The 25,702-nt window shown below is 33.2% G+C and overlaps 1 protein-coding gene across 1 annotated transcript in view; it reads left to right on the top strand.

The window, feature by feature from the left end:
• The window catches only part of Smp_138400 (hypothetical protein), a gene marked incomplete at both ends in the record, with an annotated part of 43,400 nt that extends 21,887 nt beyond the window's left edge, over window positions 1-21,513 (top strand). The window contains 12 exons of the mRNA XM_018799551.1: window positions 22-165; window positions 1,903-2,024; window positions 4,435-4,628; window positions 6,241-6,284; window positions 7,757-7,881; window positions 9,507-10,542; window positions 11,447-12,692; window positions 15,075-15,398; window positions 17,814-17,947; window positions 18,230-19,145; window positions 19,245-19,726; window positions 21,337-21,513. Of these exons, the coding sequence (XP_018651329.1) occupies window positions 22-165; window positions 1,903-2,024; window positions 4,435-4,628; window positions 6,241-6,284; window positions 7,757-7,881; window positions 9,507-10,542; window positions 11,447-12,692; window positions 15,075-15,398; window positions 17,814-17,947; window positions 18,230-19,145; window positions 19,245-19,726; window positions 21,337-21,513 (4,944 nt within the window). The remainder of the gene's footprint in view (window positions 1-21; window positions 166-1,902; window positions 2,025-4,434; window positions 4,629-6,240; window positions 6,285-7,756; window positions 7,882-9,506; window positions 10,543-11,446; window positions 12,693-15,074; window positions 15,399-17,813; window positions 17,948-18,229; window positions 19,146-19,244; window positions 19,727-21,336) is intronic.
• Between the last annotated feature and the right edge of the window lie 4,189 nt (window positions 21,514-25,702).

Below are 25,702 nucleotides of genomic sequence, written 5' to 3'. Positions count from 1 at the left end.
TATGTGCTTTTTTATTTTAAGGCTTTACTAGATCAAAAACGTTTGGTTACAATTTATTGGGTTAATGACATACTTGCAAAAGGTAGAATGATCGCACCATTTGAAATTTTACACTTACCATCACCATTTTCCAAAGATATCACTTTTTCATTTATTCGTACACAGGTGAGTGTGACATTTTTGTATGAGGAGAAGGGAAGGGAACAGGTTTATTTTAAAAAATAACTCGTATTTTCTTCGTATATATTTTAATAATTGTGTGTTGTATTTACAATCTATATACTGTAATAATCAGTGTATATTTTGAGAAGTAATAATTAAGAGGTTGTGTAAAGGTAATGAAATCAATAAGTGATTGGGTAATCTCTCAAAATAATCAACAAATAAAGATCACCAATCTTACTTCGTCTTGCAGAGATGATCGTTATCAAACGTTTCCAACCTGATCTATGTACGTAGAAAGAGAGTTTGATTGGCCTTTTCCTCCCATAGCGACTGGACATTTGTCTAATAAACTTTGTTAATTTTAATCTTTTTTTCTACCCTGTCCCCATCCTTTTTACTACTTTTATTATTCTTTCGCCTTCTGATATTCATCTCATATATAATCTGACTGATGTCCAAATATTTGTTTATTTTATCATATTTAGAATATATATCCTTGAATGTTTGTTGATTTTAATGTTTAAACATATTTTCAGATCTATTTACATGGCTGCCTAGTCAAATGTTTGAATCAATCTCTTTTCCTGTCGTATATTTGCTTAAAGTGAATGATTCTGAATACTAACTCTATGTACATACCTCTGTGCTGTAATAAAAAACCCAAGGGATTTTTACAATGGCTAAGTATTGACATGTTTTCCTCTTTGTTCATCCATTCTAACAGTAAGAGATGAATTAGGTTGGAATACATAATTGATATATGGAGAAATAGTTAAAAGAGCTGAATTGATAGAAAACTCGTGATTGTAGATGGATAAAAAATATTCACTATCGTGGAATATTTTTGAAGATTTTTCTCTGGACAATCAAAATCTGAATTCAGGTCTATAGAAAAAGAAAGAAATTTATGACATTGTTGCACAATTGGTGCTGAGAATTCCGTACTTCAGCCAAATCCATGATGTTGAATAAAGCTACTATTATCATCTTAACTACTATTATTATTGTCAGTAGTTCACTTACTGATGAGTAAATTTTACCCCCACCACTATTACCAATGGTAGTGATATAAACTTGATGTATATATATGTATATGATACTGAACTGTGATTTTCGGGATTTATGATATGAAAATTTCGTGTTGTTAGATTGTTAAGTAGAACGTCGATCAAACCGATAATGTACACTGAAACAATAATGTGGTGGTCAACTGAATAACTCCTCGTGGTATCAGATTATTAATGTTGGCCTCTTGTAAAAATAAACTCGTGACAAAAAGAGCAAGACTGATTAGCAAAAAAACCACTTTTCTTTAGCAGTACAATAACAGAATTTTGTGCAAAATAATGAATATAAGCGTTCCACGTTTGTTCACACGTAGGTCCCATTCGCTAACAGGGTTAACTACTAACTGAGAAAATCTCAGTTACTCTGCTACTCTAAAGAAACTTTCTTACTTGTTTTCCCAATTAGATAATTATTTATAAGTTATTTGATATTGGGACGATTGAATCTACTTATAAGCATACTTGGTATACTGTTCAGTATTCACATTCCACTTCTCTTGTTTTGACTTTTTTTAACGTTTTTATGATAGTATTCTTTTATTGCATGTTAGATACTTTTTCAATCATTCAGCTGTCAATTTGTTTATATTATTATTATCACTATTATTATTATTCTAACACGTATGCATCTACTAATTACAATTACATAAATAATTTTTATAAATGTTAGATTATATCACTAACTGGTTTCGAAGGTAAAGATCGTCAAAAAATTGAAATGATCATACGTCAAATCGGTGCTACTTTTACTGATTACCTTGAACCGACCAATACATTGTTAGTTTGTAAACAGTAAGTTATTCCTCTTCTTCTGTTCATCTCATTTATTGTTTCGTGTATTATTATTGTTGTCATTGTCTATAATATGAAGCTGTGAATCTTTATCAATCGATTTTGACTAAATTAGAAGCAGGCTAGAAGAATGCTAGGTGTGACTAGACCGAAACATGGAATTAGTGCATGAAATTGTTGACTATGCAAACTACCTTTTCGAAGTCGTCAAGATAACTTCTTTCATTGATTGGATACGTTGGGTGATATGACTTAGAATTGTTTAGAGTTGCGCAGATGCATTCGGTCTTCATCTTCATTCCCATATGCCTACATACATAACCTTTTCATCTTGTTTTGTTGAGTCATATTCTCAGAATTTAGCCCTTTTTCATTATTACTAGTGATACATTAACTCACTTTCATTGTTTTTTGACATTGTTAATTTGATTTTGTTCTATCAACGATGTGCTGAAAGTTTAACCAATGCACATTTGTGTCAATCTCTTTGTTGTTGAGACACTTTACTTTAAACTGCTGGGTTACACATTCAACTTCTACGTCGTTTAAATAACTCGTTAGTTTCTCACTGGTCGTCACAACGAAAAAATTTCAAAAGCTGAATATGTAAATTTGTCAACTGGACAAATAAACTACATTAATTTATTATTTCATTTATTTATTCAAACACGTGAACATTGATACAAGGAGGCACCAAATATATATGCACCTTCGTCATTCGATTTTTGTGAGGGATGGAATATTTCTCGGACGCCCAAACTAAAGTAGGTGGTTTTCTTATGGGGCCACTTTTCGAGCCTTTAACCAAGGGTTCTAATCTACAAGGCAGTGGAGCAATGTTAGGAGATGCAGTCCCATAGTATCCGGTGATCAACGATTGGTTCATGCGCTATTTTTTCCTGGAGCCCATATGCATCATTAGTTTGTAATTAGTGTTTTCCAACTCCCCTAAGTGGACCCTCCGTATCCACCAACCCGTTTAAAGCGCTAGATATTCACTTTTCGTCCTTTCGATTTCGTAAACAACAGTAATGTTGCGATAAGGCAGTGAGTAGGACCTCCCTGTCAGTAGCTGTATACGTGTAACCATGTGAGCGCATTTCGAGTGGGAGAGCTGACTCTCCCCACCCTCGGCTATACCGGGGCATTTTGGTACAACTATTTCATGTAAAACATCGTAGATTAGATGCATATTTTTAGCTAAATAATTCATAGTGATAAATATTTTTTGTCATAATAATTAAATTAATAAATTGTTCTTAAACTGACAGGGAAAATACAAATATATAGCATGTAAAGATCTCTAACATTTTGTAGTTAATAAAAATATGAATGTGATGTATGGATTTGTAGTTACTTGTGAAAGGCAATTGTTTTCGAGATAAAATGATAACTTGATAACTACACAACCACAGTTCTCTTATCAAAAATAACATGCTCATTGTTCAAAACTAACAACAATCAGTTCATGCATTTCCAAATAATAATTCAATATTTGGTTATTATCATATTAAAAGTCTAATATACTCTAATTGTTGTCGTTCTTTTATGAAATACAGACTCGTGCATTTGACTTTTCGACACATGTTATTCATGAGTGTTAGTGATATTACTAGGTTGTCTAAATCACTGTGGTCAGAACAGGAATAGAACCCTGTAACCATTAGACGGCATCTCTACTTCGGACACATTTTATACAGAGAGTGGATAGGTTGTGGTTAGCAGTAAAGTCCAGAATGCACGTTTTTTCAGTTTGGACTCGTCAACTGAGTGTACCTGCTCACATCTCAGTGTTGATGTTAATATTGGGATTCAAACGACATACCTTTCGCTACAACATTTGTCGATTTTTAATTAACATTCCTAATAGACCATGCATTTTGTTTCAGTTAATGAAAATGACGCTACATTATTTCTTTTCAAGTTTGTTTGTTATATCATTTATATGTTGAATAGTAGAAAAGAAAGGCGTTAGTTACTCAATTTATGCCTTAGTGCTATTATGAATAATAATTATCACAAAATTTGTTCAGCATTAGTCACTGCCATACTTTATTAATTGCTTTAAAGCTCAGTGACGACGTTTGCGACTGTGAAGCTAAATAGCGCGGGTTCACATCCTACAGGAAACATCAGTTTTCTGAATATCTTAGGTAAATCTTGGTGTGGAATATCAATTAACATAAAGGATTTAAACAAGATTTCCTACAGACTGCCTTTAACTACTTAACATTACTCATAACATCACACATCAAGCCTGTCTCTGGTAAATTTCTTGTATGATATATGATCAATTTATAATCGAATTTCTGGTTCAGCTACCAATTCGATGGGCTATAATTCGTTTTATTTTCTTTATTTAATCTCGTGTTTGTTTTTATCATTTCAAGTTTATTGTAATAAATTTTAGACCATCGGGTAAAAAGTATGAAATGGCTCAATTATGGGATATACCATGTATCAATGTACGTTGGTTACAAGATCTTTATTTTGGTGATTTAACAACACTATCTTTACCAATACTTCATAAATATTTATGCTTTGAAACATCAGATGTAACAATTTCACTGGAACGATGTACTCCACGTGTACAAGATTTAATGGGTAAGTTTTGTTCTCATTCTTTGTCTTCCTATCTTTTTTCCTTCATTCTATTTATCTTTATTAAAATCATAATTTGAGAATAATAGTTGATGTGGCCAAATAAACTAATACAAGGGGCTTGAACCAATAGTTATGTTTATCCTGAACTGTAGGTATGTCAAAAAGAAACAGCTTGCGCATTGTTAAGAATTATCTGGAAATACAACTATTGTGGTGTACATTTTTAAATCCACGTAAAAATTGCAATGAACGAGATAGTTGTTTGATTTTTACATTAACTAGAACCGCAAAGGAATGAAACGTCTTATAGGGCTGATTATATTGAGATCATGTAATAGTAATAATAGACAGAAATAGACAAATTTCTGCCTTATTATCAGACGATTAATGATCAGTCTGATGAAATATTATTAAACTAATTCCCATTAATCGATATCATGTTATGATTAATTTAGCATTAACGATTATGAGAGAAGTTTAACATGTTCTGTAGTGTCTCAGTCCCTTCCTCCCACACGGTAATTATATTTAGAATCGGTCTGTAGACAAATATATGATGCGTCATTGATTGACCACTGAGTGATGATGACCAGTGTTTTGTTTGCCCAGTCCTTTTTAGTGTTATTCAAATTCAGTCGATTAAATTGCATTGTGGAAATTAGTCTCAACATCACTTGGATCATGTTGTTATGCTAGGTGGTTGGAGGTAGTCGACAGGATCCGATCAGCACTAAGAATTAGACCAACATGTTACTAGTTACTACTCGAGGAGCATCACTTCCTTCACGAATACGGCTACGTCTTGGTAGCAAGCTCAAACTTAGCACAAACAGCAGTTATAATATTAATTTAATATGGAATACTTAGATGTTTTGATACCAAATATATTACATCGAGAAGTTTAATTCTAAATTGGTTGAGTGATTTTTTTGTGTTCTGACATATTTAGCTGTTAAAAATTAACCAAGTCAGTAGATCCCTCTGGGTGTAACCTTTTTTTTTATTCCCTATTGTGAATCATAAAAAAAATCTACTTGGAAGGAGAGGATTCAACATCAGTTGTTATCATAATCATCTTTGACATTTATGTATTGTATAAAATGTTTTCCTGTGAATTTCATCATCTCATTTCTTTCTGATGGGTGAACCCACTGTCTGATTTAATTTTGTTTTGCTTAATGTTGACCAGTGTACAATATCATTTCAATTCTATCCTCAGATGTTGAATAATGAATGCATACTCAGAGTAAGAAACCAGTTAATTGAACGTTAGGTTTTCTGTATTTGTGATCATTACGTAACAAGTTCATGAACTCGTACAGGCTATATATATCCATAAATTCATTATAAATTACCTTGATTCAATTTAGTTAATTTACTTACCATAATATAATAAACAATATTTGTGTTATCTATCATTCGTTGATTTTATATTCATTCCATTATGCTCCTTGACATTTTATTCAAATTAATCTGCAACACAACATTATCACACTGATGTAATACTGTTTTATTATTTCACTATTATTCGTATTATTAAACTTATTCACTGTTAAATAACCTGTAAATTAGAAAACAATAATAAATATTTTGTTTCTTTTTTGTTTTTCAGTTGGATGGCAAAATCCAATTCGATTAACTCAAGAAATATGGATAGTAAGTTTATTCATTGGTGCTAAGGGCTAATAATAATAATAATAATAATAACAATAATAATCTCGTTAATAAATTAAGTGTTGACTAATTGGAATTACAGACTACTGAAGGTTTTATTCATTGAATTGTATACTATAGCTTAATTCATCTATTTTTCTTGGAAAAACAAAGTTTAAACAACTTTAAAATTCCAAATAAACTAGTATCTACCACTGATTGATCTAACCACACCTGTTACTCATCATGGAGGAGCATAGGCCGCCTACCAGCATTCTGCATCCAAACCTGTCCTGGGCAATCCTTTCCAGTTGTTATTCATCCTTTTCATATCTGCTTCTATTTCCCGGTGTAATGTGTTCTTTGGCCTTACACTTCCCTTCAGGATTTCAAGTTAGCGCTTGCTTCGTGATGCAGTTTGGTGATTTCTTCAATGTATGTTCTATCCACTTCCAATATCTCCTGATTTTCTCTTCAGTTGGAAGCTGGTTTGTTCTCTCCCACAGTAGGCTGTTGCTGATGGTGTCCGGCTAGTGAATGTTGAGTATTTTGCGTAGACAACTGTTTATAAATACTTGTGCCTTGTTGATGATGGTTGCAGTAGTTCTCCCATTATTTTTATGATTTGATTCGTATTCCGTCCATTATTATTTATGATATAACTTACTTACATCTATTACCCCTCATAGAGGATAAGCCGCCGGTCAGCAACCTCTGACCTGCTCTGTTGTGTTGTCTCATTTTTAGTTGTTCCTAAGTCCTTCTCTTTTTTATGTCTACCTCGAATGTTATGATTTAAACACTACAAATATTTCTTGTATCATATATATATATATATATATATATATATATATATATCATTATTATATACACTGTTTGTGTTTACTACTACCAATATTATTATAACTATGTCAAATAATCTGAAGTCTAAATACTAACCAACCAATACTATCAATAATGACTTCATTTCCAGAATAAGTTAATCTCATAATGAAACTGTACTAACTAGTTTCATGTCTTTAATACATTTCAAGTTGCTAAATGTTAATTTTTCCAAATGTCTACTACTCATAATCTAGTTTTATATAAATCCTCTCCTAAGTACTATTCATTTTATGTTATTCCTTCTAATATGCGTTATTAAATATGTTACATTTCCTGTAGCATCTATAATTAAAATTTTAAACTTTAACTCACAATTCTATCAATCTACAATTCATATCCTGCTTCGGTTTGGGCACCCGGGCAGTATCACAGCCCTCACACAAATCAAATGAGATTTGTGTGACGCATATGTATCTGGTGCCCCTTTGTACCAATATTTATGTGTTTGAATAAGTAAATAAATAAAACAATTCATATTGTTTGTTTTTTGTCCACAGATAATTGTTAAAAATTACCATGTTTAATTATGAATAATTAATTTTAACAATCCTACGTTTTTTTCTCTTTGTCTCACTTCTGTTAACTACTAGCGTTCTACTAAATTATCTCATGATTTCGCTAATGAAGAACGTGAACGTAAACGTAAACTTGAATTAGAAACTAACATGAATTATAATGATAATAGTAATAATCATTGTAAAGTTAAAAAATCCAGGTGAGTAAATCACTTTAAATATATCAAATTAATATGTTTTAATATTCAAATAAGAAACTTTGCAATATAAGTCAGTTGTTGATTTCTACTATGCCTTTATAATGAAGTTTTTAGCTATTTAGTCATGAATAACATACAAAACGGCATATATGTGCATCGGTTCAAGTCGTCGCTTTATGTCAACACAAGAAAATGAAGCTATCAAGCTGAATACTAAAATATTAGAAAGAATAGATGTTTCAGTCATCAAATTTAAACAATATGATTTGAGAGCAACGAATGAACAGAAAATATTAAATGATTTAAAAACCCACAATCTAATAGAAGACAAACAGTGAATGCATCTGTACTGCTCTGTTAATTGACCTTATTTAACTACTGATCTCGGTTATCGCGCTGATTCCGAATACATAATCTGCATTTACTAACACAACCTAGTCCAGTAGTCAATGACTTCATGTACTCATGTTGTATCCCAGTTTCGTCATCATATTCCTACTCCAGCCAACATTACATGTCCTAGCACATGTAGCTGATAAAAATTCATGGCCTCATCAGGCGATTTTCCATCTTTGTTTGTTTCACGATACATGAGGAATGCTCCTCAACTTCAAGAAGCCACTTTTCACAGTCATAAGTTTAAATTGACCTAATTATTGTATAGTATACTCGCTCTTTGATTAACAATTCAATATCTTGCCTACGCTCTATTGTAAGGGTTATTTACGTACAAAAGTTGTATGCCAGTTCTCAATATTTATTTCTAAAAAAAATCATTTGTGAAATAACTTAATCACATTATGACCAGAGTTCTCTAATCAGTTGGTAATTAAAGAAAACAACCCAGTTCACTTTCGAACTTGAACTAACAACCGTTCAGTGTCCACCGAAGGAACTAAGAAACTCTGTTGCTTATAGAGTATCATTCTCATCCTATTCACCGAAGGATTATTATTATTATTATCAATGGCTTTATTCAATATTATAATCTGGTACAATATAGAATTCTCAGCACGAGTTATTTCAACGAGCTTTTTACCAAAAAAAACAGAAAAGGAATAAAAAAAGGTTTAAGAAAAACTGAGTTTATACAAATTATCAAATTTGAAACATGCTTAAGAAGACAGGTTATTTACTAGGTCAAAGATAACAGGTCTCAGATTTTGATGCGAAATTTACTCATCCATTTGGCTTTGTAGGGTTTTGGCATTATAGCTGATGTCAGTTCGTGATGAAAATTCTAAATCTAATTCCTATCTTTAACCATCAACTGTAAATCTTAATTATAATTCCTCACACTGGTTTATAACCCTCATTTGGTCCTAGTTATTAGGTGGAAACTCTCAAGTTCAGTTTAACCTCTCTCGAACGTTGTCCATAAATTATAGTTTCACCAAATTTTTACACCTCACCTCATTTGTGTTGTGCGAATGAGAAGTGTGATTTCTAGGATCTACGCATATTCATTCATGGCAGTTGACTGGCCAAGTAACTAAGAGATTTACTTGTAGGAAAGAAGTGGATTGGACTGTCTGTGTGCCTGATAAATAATTTTCAGTAATGATAGTAATATTTTTTCATCAAAATTCATTCTCTTTTCATTCTTTAAAAAATTTTTCTCATAGATGTTTATTAACTTCATTAACCGATGAAGAGATAAAAATTGCAATGTCATGTCGACCAAGATATGAAATTCTCTTGTTAGAAGCCGAACAAAAACGTGAATTACAAGCGACTATGAAAGCAATTGCTGCATCAGCTGCGGCGGCGGCCGCCAAAGATCCTCAGAGTACTCCGGAAAGCGAGACAAATCTCCATATTTCAGCTGCTGCCGCTATTGTTGCGGCAACGACTATCACTGTTTCGCCTGTAACTGCGAATACTACTATTACTACTACCACTACTGCCGATAGCAATAATAATAGCGATATTGCTGATTGCATTAATTCAACCCCAAATATCTCAGTTAGCACAGTCAATGATGATAAAGATAATGTTGACACAATGTCTAGAACTAATTCAGCAATCCTTCATCTTTCCAATAATAATCATAATATTGTTGTTGTTAAAGATCAACCTAATCATCAGTCATGTTCTGTTGATTGCGTTGAAATATCTAGTCTTCTTGTTTGTGAAGAAAATAATTCTCTTATAATAAAAATGGAATGTGACAATCACGTGTCTTCGATTGTGAATGAATCTAACGATAATAATAATATTATTAGCAACGACAATAATAATACAGATTCTGTCACACAACAACAACAAACTACTGAGGAGTCTAACTATTTGAAGCATGAAGAATGCAAGAAAATTAAAGAAGAATCCGAAGTGATGCCACAAAATACTACCCTAACGGACCAGTCGGATTCTGACTATTCTCGATTACTGGACGAAAATAAGTCATTGGAATCGGATCCCCCCAAGGCAGAGAAAATTGTCCGCTGCAGTGAATCTTCAATAGTCACTTCTGAAAGTGTTTCAACGAGTGAAAACATTCCTTCATCTTCTAATCATGATAATAATGTTAGTGGTGTGGCTGCTAATGATGATGGCCCAATTGTCAGTATTGATAGTGACGTTAAAAATGACAACAATATGAAACTCGATTGCAATGTTGTTACGTACAAAATGAATACAAATAAAAACTCGATTCGAATGGTAAGTGTAAGTCCATTTCTTTCACTAGAGTTTACGTTCGCAATACTGACTCCCTTTCCAACGTTAGATATTTAGTTGAAGTGTGGATGTGCTGGAAAAATGTAAAAAATGAACACATCGATTTAGTTTTTGTGCAGAACATTTAGTGATTGAAGTGATTGGGTTTTTTTTTAAAAAAAAATCGGATTTTATGTTTCAATCTCATTCCATTCCCTGCTGTTTAAGTAGTCAGATAGCATCACGACCTCCTTTGGCTCAATGTTAAGTACAGGACCATTTATTCTGTAACTGAGTTCCATTGTCTTGTGAGTAGTAGATGAAGGTTTTCTGACCGAAATAGATTCTTTTTACGATTCAAGGCATATCCCCTCCTAATGAATTCTGTTTTTAAAGTTCTATGTTCCTTTTTATCAGATTTATGCGAACAGCTCAACTTATGAATGTCTATTTGTAACCGTTTGTGCAAAATATACATATTGTTTTAAATTAGACCTTAATCAGTTTCCTATCTAAAAATACTCTTGTTTAAAAATCTCTAGGGGAATATTTAGCACTAAAACGATGGTTTAAACTCTAAACCCATTATTTCGTCCCAAATTCTATCATTGTTCCAAGCAGGGGGAGTAATTCACAATGTTTTTGGATGAGGTTTAACATATAAAGCATTGAACCCCAATTTAGTGGTTACGCATTAGCTGAGGGAAATAAAGGTCCTGAATCCCAATCTCTGGCGTGTTTCCAAGTGCGCACTATTCGAGTCTCATACTAGGACAATACACTTATCCAGTATTCCTTAATAATTGTCTATGGTTCATTCAATTGGTATAAACACTGGCACACAGAATTTCCCGCCTTTTTCTTCTTTTTCTTAAAGTTTCTCTTTACATTTTATGTTATTTTTTAGACATCTGAATCAGATGATATTTGTGATCGTGACGAAATCGAGAGTACTGAGAAGACAAGTAATAATGAAGCTTATAAGGATATCGATAACAGTGGTAATAATGATAGCGACATTTCCGATAAGGTTCCACAAGTAGATGATATTGCAATAGTATCATCATCAACGTCTATTTCTAAGGGTTGTTTATTCGACGAGACTAAAGTTTCTCAGACTTCTGTAGTTAAAGTGAATGCCAATACTATGGAGTCATGTATTTCAGAGAATAGTTCAGTGATAGTTCAAAAAGATACAGATATTGTGATGACTGATGAATTGAATATTGTCTCTTCAGATAATGTTACTACCACTACTACTGATTCAATGATTGTAAAAGATTTACATGACAATATTATTCAGTCTAACAATATAAACAACACAACAGAAAGTTTAACAATTGAAACAACAATATTTACTGGTGATAATGTTTCTTCAGTCATTCAACCAAGTCATTTATGTGATGATGATGCGGTTCGTAAACGCTTAGCCACTAGTCCTATAGATGATATGATGATGGATAGTAAACGACGTGCAATGGAAACAAATTCAGTTGACCCCAGTTCGAAAATAACTAATATCATTGATTACTGCCCAGTCACGTCTTTCTCTTCACAACATACACCTCCCTCTTCTTTATCTTCGTCTTCTCCTTCTACGTGTCAGTATGAAAGTAAAACAACTGAAAAAGTATCTAATTTTGTGTTAAATAGTCATATCAAACTTGATGCTGAAAATTCAGTAATAATGCCTATAATTAAAATTGATGAAAAATTAAATGGAATAGAAGAGGATATTTCTGAATCTTCAAGTCATATGGATGACGATACTATTGATAATATTGTTGTAGAAGAAGTTGTACAAAATATAAATGATAATAACAATGATATTACTGATACTGTTTGTAGTAAAGGTACAATTTCAAAAAATCAATCAACCAATCATCATCATGACACAACGGTACTACCTCCACCTATTTGTACAGAGATCAGAATTACATTCACTGCTATTGATTTAGAATCACGGTTAAGTTTAACTGAATTATGTTTACAATTACCTGATTGTAAAATTGTTGATTCAGCTGAAGAAGCTACTCATTTAGTAGCTAATCGATTAATTCGTACACCAAAAACGTATATGGCTGTTGCATTGGGCTGTTATGTTGTGACACCAAAATGGATACAAGCTTCTGTTATGTGTGGTTATTGGATAGGTAAGTTCCTATTATTTTATTTCTTTTGAATTATATTACTATTCAATAATTAAATTATTAATATGAATTTATTAAAAGTTAATCAGTTAAATATTTCCTCAGATCTCATTGGAGAGCGTTCATAGTTATCCTATTAAACTAATTGTTTTAAATACAACTGTATTGTTACTTATCAAATTACTTAATTTTGTGTGTGAAGTATTAGTTAGTAGTAAAAAACATTTTTCTACAATCAGTTCTTTCATCATAAAAACGGAATGTTCTATTCAATTCATTTGTTGTTTCCTGAGTTGGGTGTTTTAATCGATTGCTTTAATGAAACTTAGCTACAAATATTCTTTACCATTCAAGTACTTCGTACAACCGTCTTCCATTGTTTCCGTTGGGTAACTGCCTCAGTTCCGACACAGTTGAACTCCACTGGTCACAGCTTTCTCACTAGAACTCCGAGAATCACCACTCGAAGCACATGGTTATTGTCAGTATAGGGTTGTGGGGATTGTTGAGTTTTTAATTAAGATCATGAACCGATCAATGTTAGACTACCATTGAAAACCTGGAAGCACTAGACAGTCATCTTGTCTTAATATGTGTAGAAGGAAGCACCAGATACATATGCACCGCACAAATCTCATTTGATTTGTATAAGGGCTGTCATACTGTCCGGGTGTCCAAACTGAAACAGGTGGTTTCCATTGGGGCCACCCGGAGCCTTTGACCTAAAGAATCTGATCCACAAGGCAGTGGAGCATCGTGAGGAGATGCAGTCCCATGGTAGCCGATGACCAACGATTGATTCATACTCCATTTGTTCCCTCAGGATACTGGAGCCCATATGCACCATTGGTTTGGAATCAGGGTTTTCCAACTCCTCTAGATGGACTTTCCGTGTCCACCGATCCGGTTAAAGCGTCGGGAATTCGCTTTTCGTCCTCTCAATTTCGTAAGCAACACCCTGACCACGAGAAGGCAGTGAGTAGGACTCATCAGAAGTGAGCATCCACGATCTTGCGCGCTAACGCTTTACCTCTAGAACACTAAACCGGCACCCAACGGTATTAATATCTCTGCAACCCTATACTGATAATTATCATGTGCTCACTAGTGACTAGCTTCGAGCGGTGATTCTCGGAGTTCTAGGGGGAAGCCTTGACCAGTGCAGTTCAACCGTGGCGGGAACTTCGTACAAATTTATCTAAGATAGCTGTTGACTGTCGAAATGAAAATTTAATTAATAATAGACTTAAACTTGTAAACTGATTGGTTAAAGGTCGTTTGGTCAAACGCTGTGAACTTTCTTAATGTATTTCGTATATGAATATTATATCTTGTTCACTGTCAACACAGTGATAAAGTGAATTTGATCCTGAAAAAATTTCCTTACTTTAAGTCGATACATGTATATATATTTGCATTAGCACTTCATAACAGTAAATATGATTTGAATTCAGGTTTGCAATTTTTTATTTGTTCACTGGATTGCGTTACCTTTTTATGTCACTCAACCAACTATTATATTTCTTTAAACAATAAATGTTTTTCATTTCTATCTTGGATGCGTGCACAATGGTGATCAACCCAATTGGATCTCAACTTATAAACTAGATACTCGAGTCGTATCCCATTTCGTTATTATCAACTGGGCAATATTGAATAAGTCCCAATACTATCTCACATAATGGAAAAAACGCAAAACAATAGATAATTACAAAGAGAACAATAAATACACAATAGCAGTGACACAACGAAATGAATTAATAACAAAGATTTGTCATATTTATATAACTGCTGCAATTTCATGACTAGTAGTTAAATAAAAAGGGTCAGAGTAATAACCATTCTGAGATTAAATGAGTTTTAAGTGGTGGGCATTAAACTTAAATATTATTGGTTGATTCATTCTTATCAATGTATATCAACAATATCGTTAACATCTGTATAAAAATTTTATCTCAAAATCTGAGCGTAGAAAACTGTACTCTAGAAACGTATTACATTCATTATTGATATTTATTGATCACTGAATAGTAATCAACGTCATGTTTGTTTAGTCCTTTAGTGTTGATCAAGGTACAGTATGGCCCCTAGTTTAAGTGAATCAACATTTCCTGGACTATGTTGAAATGTGGGTTTGTTGGAGACAGTCGAAAGGAAGCTCCGTGATAGTGAGGCGTACCTATGATTTTGACGGAATTAATGTTCTTTGTGGGACTCAAACTTGCGTCAGTGTTTCCCACCGACTTATCCCACCACCTAATACCAGGACTATATGCTTCTATATTCAACTATTCACATATATTTTTCTTGTTTTTTACCTTAAAAATTGTCAACTATTTCTGTCTAAAATGATTTCACTGTTGTTATTCTGTATTTCTACCTCAGATGAAACACCGTGGATTTTATCTGATCCAGACTCGGAAACTCAATTAGGTATTGATTTGAAAAAATCAATAAGTATTGCACGTAAGCGTCAAATGATTGGACCAGAAGCTGGTCTATTTGCTGGTTTAGAATTTTGGTTTTCACCAGGTGCATGTCATCGTGAAATGTGTATTGCATTAATTAAGGCTGGCCATGGTATAATACGTCAAAGGCGGCCAACACAAAAAATGGCGTTATTGGTACAACCGAAACAATTAATTATTTGTCATGAAGATGATAGTCATGTGGCTAATTATTTAATGCGTACTAAAACAGGAAATAAAGGTAAGGTTTTTTTATATTTTGTCATATATATCAGTAGAGCCGAATTTGTTACTAATGGTTTGTGGGTTTGAGTCCCGCTTCATTTATTTCGCTTTAGACAGTTAGATTTTATTATTAACCCGTCATATTGTGACGGATGGTTTTTGATGATAAATATTTTAACGGATACATCAATCACAAATTTGCTTCAGATTTTTTTAAAAATTTCATTGATTGTTATAAACCATAAGCTAAGGAATAAAATTGTTAGTTTTCATTGAACTACCTGACTGATTCGTCATCTCTTAATCGTTTTCTCCCTCTAAATTAACCAGAAACCTAAAAACGTTAGAATGCTAAAACTACAATTGGAAGAAAATTAATAAAGGAATATGTGACAATTAATTATCAACTATATAATTATTTGTCTGGTGCTGACAGTCAGTTGGGATCTACGGGAGAGTTTGAATATATGTTTCATGATAGTCGAAAATCATCATCAACAAGGTGTATCTACGATCCCAGTAAGACATTGTTCCCAAAAGTCCTATCCAGTTTCATTCAGCACCAAAGTCAATGACTATCATTATTAAATAGTGGTGAATTGTACGGATGTGCATCTCGATCAAAATTTCAGGTATATTTTTCTCGAAACATTGCTTATATATGCTGGAACCACTGAACGACTAGTGCTGAGGTTAGACACAGTGCACTAGTCAAAAATAACTAGTTGACAAAATGGTGGGTCGTCATTGATTGTGGTGATTGAGACAAGTGTTACGTATCCACAACCATTGCCTACTTCGACCTGTAATGCTGTCTGGAGTAAAGTGGATTTAACGCTTTTTACCTCTAAAAGAACCCTTCCACGGCGTAGGCAACCGGGAAATGATAACTGCCCTCATACTTCTAACAGCACTCAAGATCACTGTATTCATAATCAATCTCCTTCTTCAATTCCGATTATTCCTCCCACCTCGACTTTCAACACTAAACTTCCTCTTTCGGTTTCCTCCTCAAGTGTCACCATGGCCAACGATTCTAGTGCGCGAAACACTGCCCCAGGTGTATACACTCTTTATCCTCCATTAAACATTGAGATTAAAATTGCTTCATATCTGTCTTTCTTCCTGTACTATATCCTTATATACAAGCTTTCTTTTATATATTACCACCACGAAATCAACTACTTCCATGAATTCGGTGTTCATCTTGTTGTGCTAACGAGGTATGGCAACGTGAATCGATTCATATGTATCCTTGGTCCTATGTTGTAGCTGTCTGACTGACTGGCATCTCCTTACGATGCTCCACTGCCTTGTGGATAAGATCTTTAGGTCAAAGGCTCCAAGTGTGGCCCCCTAAGAAAACCACTTGCTTCGGTTTGGGCACCCGGACAGCATCACAACCCTCATACAAATCAAATGAGATTTGTGTGGCGCATATATATTCAGTGCCCCCTTGTACCAATATTTATGTGTTTGAATAAATAAATAAAATAAAATGTTTTTTACTCATTCCTTACTCTTGAATCTTATTCTCTATGTCGAATCTATCTTGCTTACTATCGCTAATATTCTTAATTCTTCTATTGTTTTGTTATCGTGATAATTTCATCTCATTGAGCTGGTATCGTATGATGTCGCAACTTAAATCGATACATATATATGCTCGATTCTACATCGCTCATGACTGACTGATCCACTTTTCTGATAGATATCAGTCAGTATAAAACTTAGGTTTTATAACTATCTGCTAACTAACTTTAACCATCTTACATCAATCAATCAAATTCAATCATTACCACAGACTAGATAACTTATTATCAATAATTATACTATTCCTTAGTGAACTTCTAACTCTCATAATTTATGCTGTAGCCATGTTCTAGCATCTAGTCATTCACTAATGAATTAATGTAAATTTAACCGTACAATGGATTATTATTATTATTGTTATTATGAGCTGATGGACACGCAATTTGAGATCTTTGAATTTTGGCTTGTTTAGTTGGGATTTTTTCTCCAAAGTTTGATTCTTTAATGATGTTTCTGCTTTCAAAGAATGTGAGTACGTGAGTTTTCTATGTTCTTTCCGTCTTTCTGTATAATAGAAGTACTCATCGTGAATAATACTCATAGCTTAAAGTGTTCAACTTGTCACTAGAAAATAATCATTTATATAAATAAAAACCCATTTTGTAATCATTTTGATTTTATAACAAAATTATGTATATTTTTCGTTGTCAAGCGTAAAGTAAAGAATAGTTTTTCAAGAATTATCAGTTGCGTTGTTTTCCGTTTGAATCTTTCAATCTTGGTCATGTGTTGTAAATTCAATATTTTCACTTCATTATCCGTTTACTGATCTCTATTTTTTTTCTGGTCTATTATCATTTTTTTCTTTTTCATTGATTTTATCTTTGTAACCCCCTAGCTGTTCATCATGAAGAGTTTATTCTGAGTGGAACTTTGCGTCAAGAACTTGATTTTGATGCCTATCAAATTCAATATGTAAATACATTACGCAATAGTTTAAAAGCTGCTGTTGCTGCCGCAGCGGCTGCCACTGTATTATCTAATAATAATAATATCAAAAATGGTAATAATAACAATAGTAATGCATCAGTTACTATTCTACCGCCACCTACATCATTAAGATTTGATAATCACAGTAGTAATAATAATACTATGATAGATACTCAAAATATTTTATCATCATTTGGTGGACTAATTCCTCGTTGTCAAACTGATTCGCTAATAAATAATCAACAAATTCACTTATCTTCATCATCAACTATTCAAAATCCCTCAAGTCAACAATCCAATCATCCATCAACAACATCCCATCAGATAGTCGTTAGTTCATCATCTATGACAAAAAATACATCATCTATGTCTAATGATAAATTTATTCAGCCGACTATTACTACTTGTAGTGATGTCGATAATACCCATATTTCAACTCATTCTTATGTTGGATTATCTTCATATAAACCTTCAACAAACATCCAGTCACTTTCAAATAGTCATCTTCAACTTACATGTTCTTCTGATATTTCATGTCAGTCAATAATTAATAATACAACTTGTTTAGTATCAAAAATCACGAAAGCTGATACTAATCTCAGTTATCTTTTATCACGATCAAATACGTTAGATCAAGTCTCAATTAAAAATAATTTAACATGCAGTTTTGAATGTGATATAACAAATACATTGTCTACATCATTTCCATCCTTGTCATCACCATCATCAGGTAGTATGCTATTATCATCAACTATTTCACCGTCAATATCATCTCATCAAGATTTTAGCGATATTCAATTAGATGGAACAATTGGTGCATCTAATAAGTCAATATCTGATTTAATCATATCAGTTTGCAATGTGAATACATGTTCAACAATAGATTCACTCAATACTAATGATAAAAATAATTCTATTATGCTACCACCGAAACCATCTGTTACTGCATATATTGCTAGTTTTGATAATAAACGACTTATTATTGGAAATAATCGATCTACGAATAATAGTTTATTATTGAATTGTACTAATCCAACAGTTTTTGATACATTTTTATCTAATCAAGAAACGAAACCAAATGTTCTACATCGTTCCGTTACACCATTGACTGCAATGATTGTAGCAGCTGAATCAGTTGTTGGCGATTTAATAAATCCATTATCTATATATGATACAAATAACATTCCTGTTTGTTCTATTCAATCAACATTTATAATATCGAAACCAAGTGGTTTTCTTAGTCAGTTTTCTAATGTAACTGGTACTATTACTAGTAATAGTAATGGTAATAATAATAGTAATAGCAGTAATAATAATAATAGCAGTAGTAGTTCCACAGTCAATTTAAATGCACGAATAGCAGCTGCAGATGCAAATGCTGTGGCCAGCGCGACGGCGGCTGCAGCGAGTGCATTAAACAGTAGTAATCATAGTGCTGGTGTTATTGTTGTCAGTGCTAACAGCGGTTGTGGCAATAATAATATTAATGATAGCAGTGCTGAAATAACCAACAAAACTGGTATAGGGCTAACAGTTTCAACACCTGTAATAATTGTTGGCGTTGGTAGTGATAGTGGTCTTGGTATACCTATCCGATCATCATCATCCTCATCACGAGGCAATATATTGACTGCAAATAATGCATTTCCCTCATCTGAATTAATTGATTCATCAAGAAATTTGTTATTTAACGTTCAACAACAGCCTGTATCCTCTTCCTCTGTCGCTTTCACCACATCATCATCACCAACAAAATTATCATTAACAATCGAATCATTGGATGTAGTAAAAAATCTTATTAAAAACCAAACCGATTTTAAAGTGAACAATTCTCTTGTAGACAATATTACTATCAGTATTGATAATACTGGTAACAATAATGCTAATAGTAATGATAATGATAATAATAATGATAATAATAATAATAATAATAATAATAATAGTACTACAACAGATTCATCACTTATTTTTCAATCATCTATGCCACTGCAACAATCTTCGCATAAACTAATATCTTTCATCATTCCAGTCAATACAACATACGATAACTGTGATAATAATGTTGGTGATGCAGTCAGTCTTCCATATTCCTTTTCATTATCATCGGCATTGTCATCTGATTTTGCATTGATTCATCATAATACAGCAATAACAACAACTCATAATATTGTTCTTGAAAATACATCGAATTATTTTGTTGTCCAACCATTGTCGTCACTGACATCAGCAACTACAACATTGTCATCTTCAATACCTGTATCGTACACATCGAATTTAATCCATTGTTTAGATAAAGAACATTCATCCATCTTCACTGACAGTAATAATAATAATCTGTATTCAGAAATACCTAATTCACACATAGAAAATAATAATGATAGTTCATTTATGACTACTAGTAGTACGGCTGCCAATACTACTACTGTTTGTAACATTACTAGTGATAGTAATACAGTTGTGATGACGACTCCTCTAACAGAATTATATTATCCTAATATTATGAATAAAGATAACATCAATTGTAATAACAATGATACTGTGTGTACAATACAATCAACTACCATTAATATACAGACATCTTCGAATTCTACATTCTCCTTTTGTTCATTGCCATGTTCTATACCATCATCAACGTCTACAACGACAACAACAACGTTATGACGATCCGATTAATTAATCCAATGGTAAACACTTTGCAGTTTGTTTTGTTTCTCTCCGCATTATAAAGTTATGAATGTTCGTAAATTCCTAAATAATGAAATTATTCCAACTTAAATGCCTAATATTTTATATGGTACCTTGCTTATATGGTGTGACGGATTGAACCAATGCACAAATATGCCAGGTTTTACGATGCATGTGACTGACTGTCAGTAATAATATGTGTATGTAAGTAAAGAGTACTAGTTATAATCGGGTTTGATCCTCGCTCCATGTATTTTGATTTGGATAGTTGGGTATTACCTCTAACCCTCAAATTTAAAATGTAACTTGAGTCTGTACCTCATAAATGCGTTAGTTCCAATTCGCTTAGATTGAATTCAACCAGGCTTAATCACAAAACATCAGTTTAAATGTCTTCCTCTTTCAAGTGCTATTCCTGTCGCGTAAAAGCTGTGAGTAGAACCACTTTTAAATTATCAATAAGGGCTAGTGACCATTTTTGAGAAAGGGTAATTTTTCCTCATTCTCGACCGTAAAAGAAAATCATATTAAACTTATCTAAATTTATTGAAATGAAATACTATGTAAACTCGTTCATCCGCTACTTGGATGTGAGCCACACTCTCTGTGAGGGCTAATGATACTGTCCTCTTACCCAAATTGAAGTAGCTGGAGTGGGGTTCAAACATAACTAAGTCGAACCCCTTAATAGAAATTAGCCTGGTAGTCTATCTGCATCACTCATTTCTTCAATGTTTCATCTTCAGAAGACGATTCAGCATTATTTTCGCCCTGTGAAACCACAAAAAGAAAAGCTTTCGAATTTTATTGTAAGTGTTCCAGCGACTCGTATTTCCAAGCTCCTCATACCTACAAAAAGTATTGTTGAAGAAGCTCAAAAAAATGTTTCGTTTTGTCGACTAGATTATAACACTAAAGTCTAAAAGAAAAACCTGCCTTACAAAGTGCTCGACCTCTAGTTTTAAACCGTTCAAGGCATATATCAAAACTTCATCATTAGTCAAATAAACTCCTGTGACCAGGTAAATATGGGGCTTCTTCAGATGACTTTGACTTCCGATGATTGTAAGGTAAGGAACAACTGGAAAGTGTATTTCTATAGTAAACACTTTATCGCTGTTTTAGTGCAGTTTCACATTCAAACTTGAGGGTAACTGCTCTTAGTAATTTTGTTTATGTAATTCAGCTGACTTGGTATAACCTGAATAAATAATCATCATGACTGAACCGTATCACGATGTCAGGATAAGAGCCATAGCTTGTAAACAATTAGTGTTCATACTAATTGATTGGTTTTATGCACTGGAGAGATCGGTCAACTGATAAGATCCTCAATCGATTGGTTGGAGCAACCTATTTTTGACTTATACTCTTCTTCCTCTTGTTATGACTAATGTTGTTGATTAGAAACAAAGACTGAAGATGGTCAAAACAAGATAAATAATTAATTCATTAGTCTTGGTCGTTTGATTCTTCCCATCGATTTCCAACACCGTCATTGACCAGTCTTTTTTGACATATCATATTTAAATTCTGTGAGGATCCCCTCGATATTACTATTAAGTCACAAGTATTTAGGCAGAAATGGATAATGGTTAGTCGTGGAATCCAGAGCACGCCTTTCATTCTAATCGGAATTTGTCAGCTGAATGTACCTGAATCCCAGAGTTGTTGTTCACTCCGGAATTAAAATTCACCAAATTACACAAGTCAGTGGCTATCTGGACTCATAATATAAGTGGATTAGGTGTTGGCATCTGAATCGAAAGTGACTGGATTCGAATTCCAGGGTGAACATCAACTTTATGATGCAGATGCATGAAGCTGACAATTCTCATATAGGATGAAACGCATGTTGTAGATTTCATTACTAACCATCATCCTTCTCTGTTTAAGATAAATAAATAGTTCCACAGATTTTGTTACTGTTTAACTGAAGAATATATATGTCATTGTTTTCTATTCCTAGGTTATATCATTTTCTATTATCTTTTGATGGTATTAGCTGTGTCGTCTCAATGGCTTCTTCTTAGATGCTTTGCTCATTGCAATTCATCACGATTATGTATATCATACTGCTTTTACTATTATTATTATTATTGATTTTTGTGTGACATCTACAAAATATCGATTCAAACATTAGTATTTTTTGGAAGCGAAAGCTCAAATCTGTTATTTGTTTGATTTCTTTTGTTCTTGCCGAACGTTCTTACTCTATATCAGCCCTAGTTATTCTTTTTTGTTTGCTAATCCTCCGTTTTTTTGTCAATTGTTGTATTTCTTACTGGGATTATTTCTACTACCATCAATTCTTTCCTTTTTTAAAATTGCATAGTTCATGGTCACCCTTATGGTCTACTTGTAATTGTACACACACACACACGTGTGAAATGCACCTACCATAACATTTATTTCATCTATATATCACCTTTAGGGTTGTCTTTTTAAAAAAATCCTTGTTATATACACAGGGTTTCGCAATGGTACTTATGTAATTCTTGCCAACATTTGCTTCTTTTGGTTGTTACCATTTAATGGGGGATACCTTTGCAACATACTCAATCACGTGAAACTTGTATTCGGTAGTAACTTAATACCTTCACCTATTTATTGGTTTGTATTTCTGTACATACATATATGCCAGACATGTTGGATAATATATACAGTGACGACGTTTATATATATATATATATATATATATATATATATATATATTCACAATGTCTTGTAACCCATATTGTTATGTTTTGTTTATTCGTTTCTTTCATTTGTTTGTTTGTTTACTATTGACTTATATATATTTTGTACATTTTCCAAGTGTTATCCTACGCGTTACTCTTCCTTATTAATCTCTTACTGCTTTCCATTGTTATTATTATTATCATATGTATATCTTTAATTTCTTTTCTCGAAAGTGTAGTTGGACATATTCGACATAAATTTATAATAGATAATACATATATATGTATAATTATACATTTTTTGTCTTATAAAATATACTACTAATTGTAAGCCCTAATTGAGTATTACTTCAAACATTTACATACGTATACACTGATCATCAACAAACCACGCTTCACTTTCCAGTTAAATTAAGGTAATTTAAATATGAGTATTTTTGGCCATTATAATAATGAACTTATTGACAGTTTAATGGGACGGAGACGTTGTTTGGAAATTACATTGTTAACCTCATCTTTTTGTCTTTTCAGTTGACTTCAAACAAATTAATAATGAACTAAGATTTTCCTGAAAGTAAACTGAGTTTTTTTAACAAATTTAAATACTCTAAGAAAATGGTGTCTGCTAAAAGAAAATGAACTGATAAACCTCAGATTAAAACACTTAACTTTCTCTATGAAAAAAAATACGGTATAAAGATATCATGACTTGATGAAATTATTAACAAGAAATCTAAACCAGTCAACTTAATAAATCGTTGAATACTTTTTTTGTGGGAATTATCTGAGCATTCCAATTACTGTTGTTGTCTTCCTGTTATTTTGGACCATGATGAGGATACTTCATTGGTCTAATTCTAAACTGTGATTTCTAAAGCGTACTGTTGATTATAGCTATGTATGAAATGTATATCGTCAAAAAAGTGAAACAACTTGTTTACCAGCTACTTGGGTATGTCTCACCTTAAATGTGAAGTTTATTTATTTATTTATTTAAACATATAAATATTGGTACAAAAAGCACCAGATAAATATGCGCCTCACAAATCTTATTTGATTTATGTGAGGGCTGTGATACTGCCCAGGTGCCCAGACTGAAGCAGGTGGTTTTCTTAGGGGGCAACACCCCGAGCCTTTGACCTAAAGGTCTGATCCACAAGGCAGTGGAGCATCGTGAGGAGATGCAGTCCCATGGTAACCGGTGACCAACGATTGATTCAAACGCCATTCGTTCCATCAGGATGTTGGAGCCCATGTGCACCATTGGTTTGGAATCAGGGTTTCCCAACTCCCCTAGCTGGACCCTCCATGTCCACCAACCCGGTTAAAGTGCCGGACATTCGCTTTTCGTCCTCTCACTTTCGTAAACAACACCCCCGCCACGAGAAGGCAGTGAGTAGGACTTCCCTGTCAGAGGCTATATATTCGCGTGGCCGTGTGAGAGCATTTCGAGAGGGAGAGCAGATTCTCCCCACTCTCGGCCGTACCAGGGCATTTGGGGGCTTAAATGTGAAGGGTAAGGATACTATCCGGTTGCTTAAACCCAAGTGGATGGAGCGGGATCCGAACCTGGTGCCTAAAGGCTGAACTCCCTAGCTATTAAGTCATCACATCAAATGTAGAGCCATGTTAGATGAACAAGACATTCATGATCTGAATTATATAAGGTGGTTCTAAGTTGATGGGCAAAAATTAGCAAAGTAATTAATTTTTTCAACTTAGGATTCAATTTTATTAATCTCTTGGGTCATAAACCAGAACTGTTCAGTGATAACTTTGGTTATGATTGGTGCAAAGTATTTTTAGGTCAAAAAATCAGTGAAACGGTCCCGTAACCACAAACTCAGCGAGTTGACTTTCAAACTGTTTACATAAACGTAAAGGATACTATAAATTCTCCAAAACCTCGGTTTCACATTCTTCTAGGAAGATCTAAAATTGTCTACGTTTTTTCCATAATAAGTTTTAGCTTCAACATTCATGCTAACCATTGATGACTTCATTTTCATAATTGCTGCAATAACTTGAGCTATCCTCTGATTTGTCACTATCTCTTTTAGTTTGTTACTTCACTTTGTTCTCAAATCCATCTTTGTTATTATATAAACAAGTTAGTCGTATTGCAATTTTTGTTTTTCTTGGGAATCATTACGATTTTGAAGCAATTGGATTTAAAGTACTGTTATAATATAGCGCAAGTCATTATTAGACTCGACACTTCACATTTACAGTACGATTTGTCATCAACGGGGAGATTTGAGGAATATCAAACTACTTTTAAAATAACTAACTTTACCAAATTGGACGTTAATAAAAGCTCATCTACCGACTGATACAACTTAATTTCTGTAATCTTGATGTCGAATAATTAAGGTTCATACCTCATATATTGTACAGGTTTTATTCCTAAAGGATTGAATCTATACTCGAA

The sequence above is a fragment of the Schistosoma mansoni genome, chromosome 3 (assembly GCF_000237925.1).
Source record: "Schistosoma mansoni strain Puerto Rico chromosome 3, complete genome".
Taxonomy (NCBI): domain Eukaryota; kingdom Metazoa; phylum Platyhelminthes; class Trematoda; order Strigeidida; family Schistosomatidae; genus Schistosoma; species Schistosoma mansoni.
Note: the sequence above shows the minus strand (reverse complement) of the source record. Positions and strands in the feature narration are given on the sequence as shown.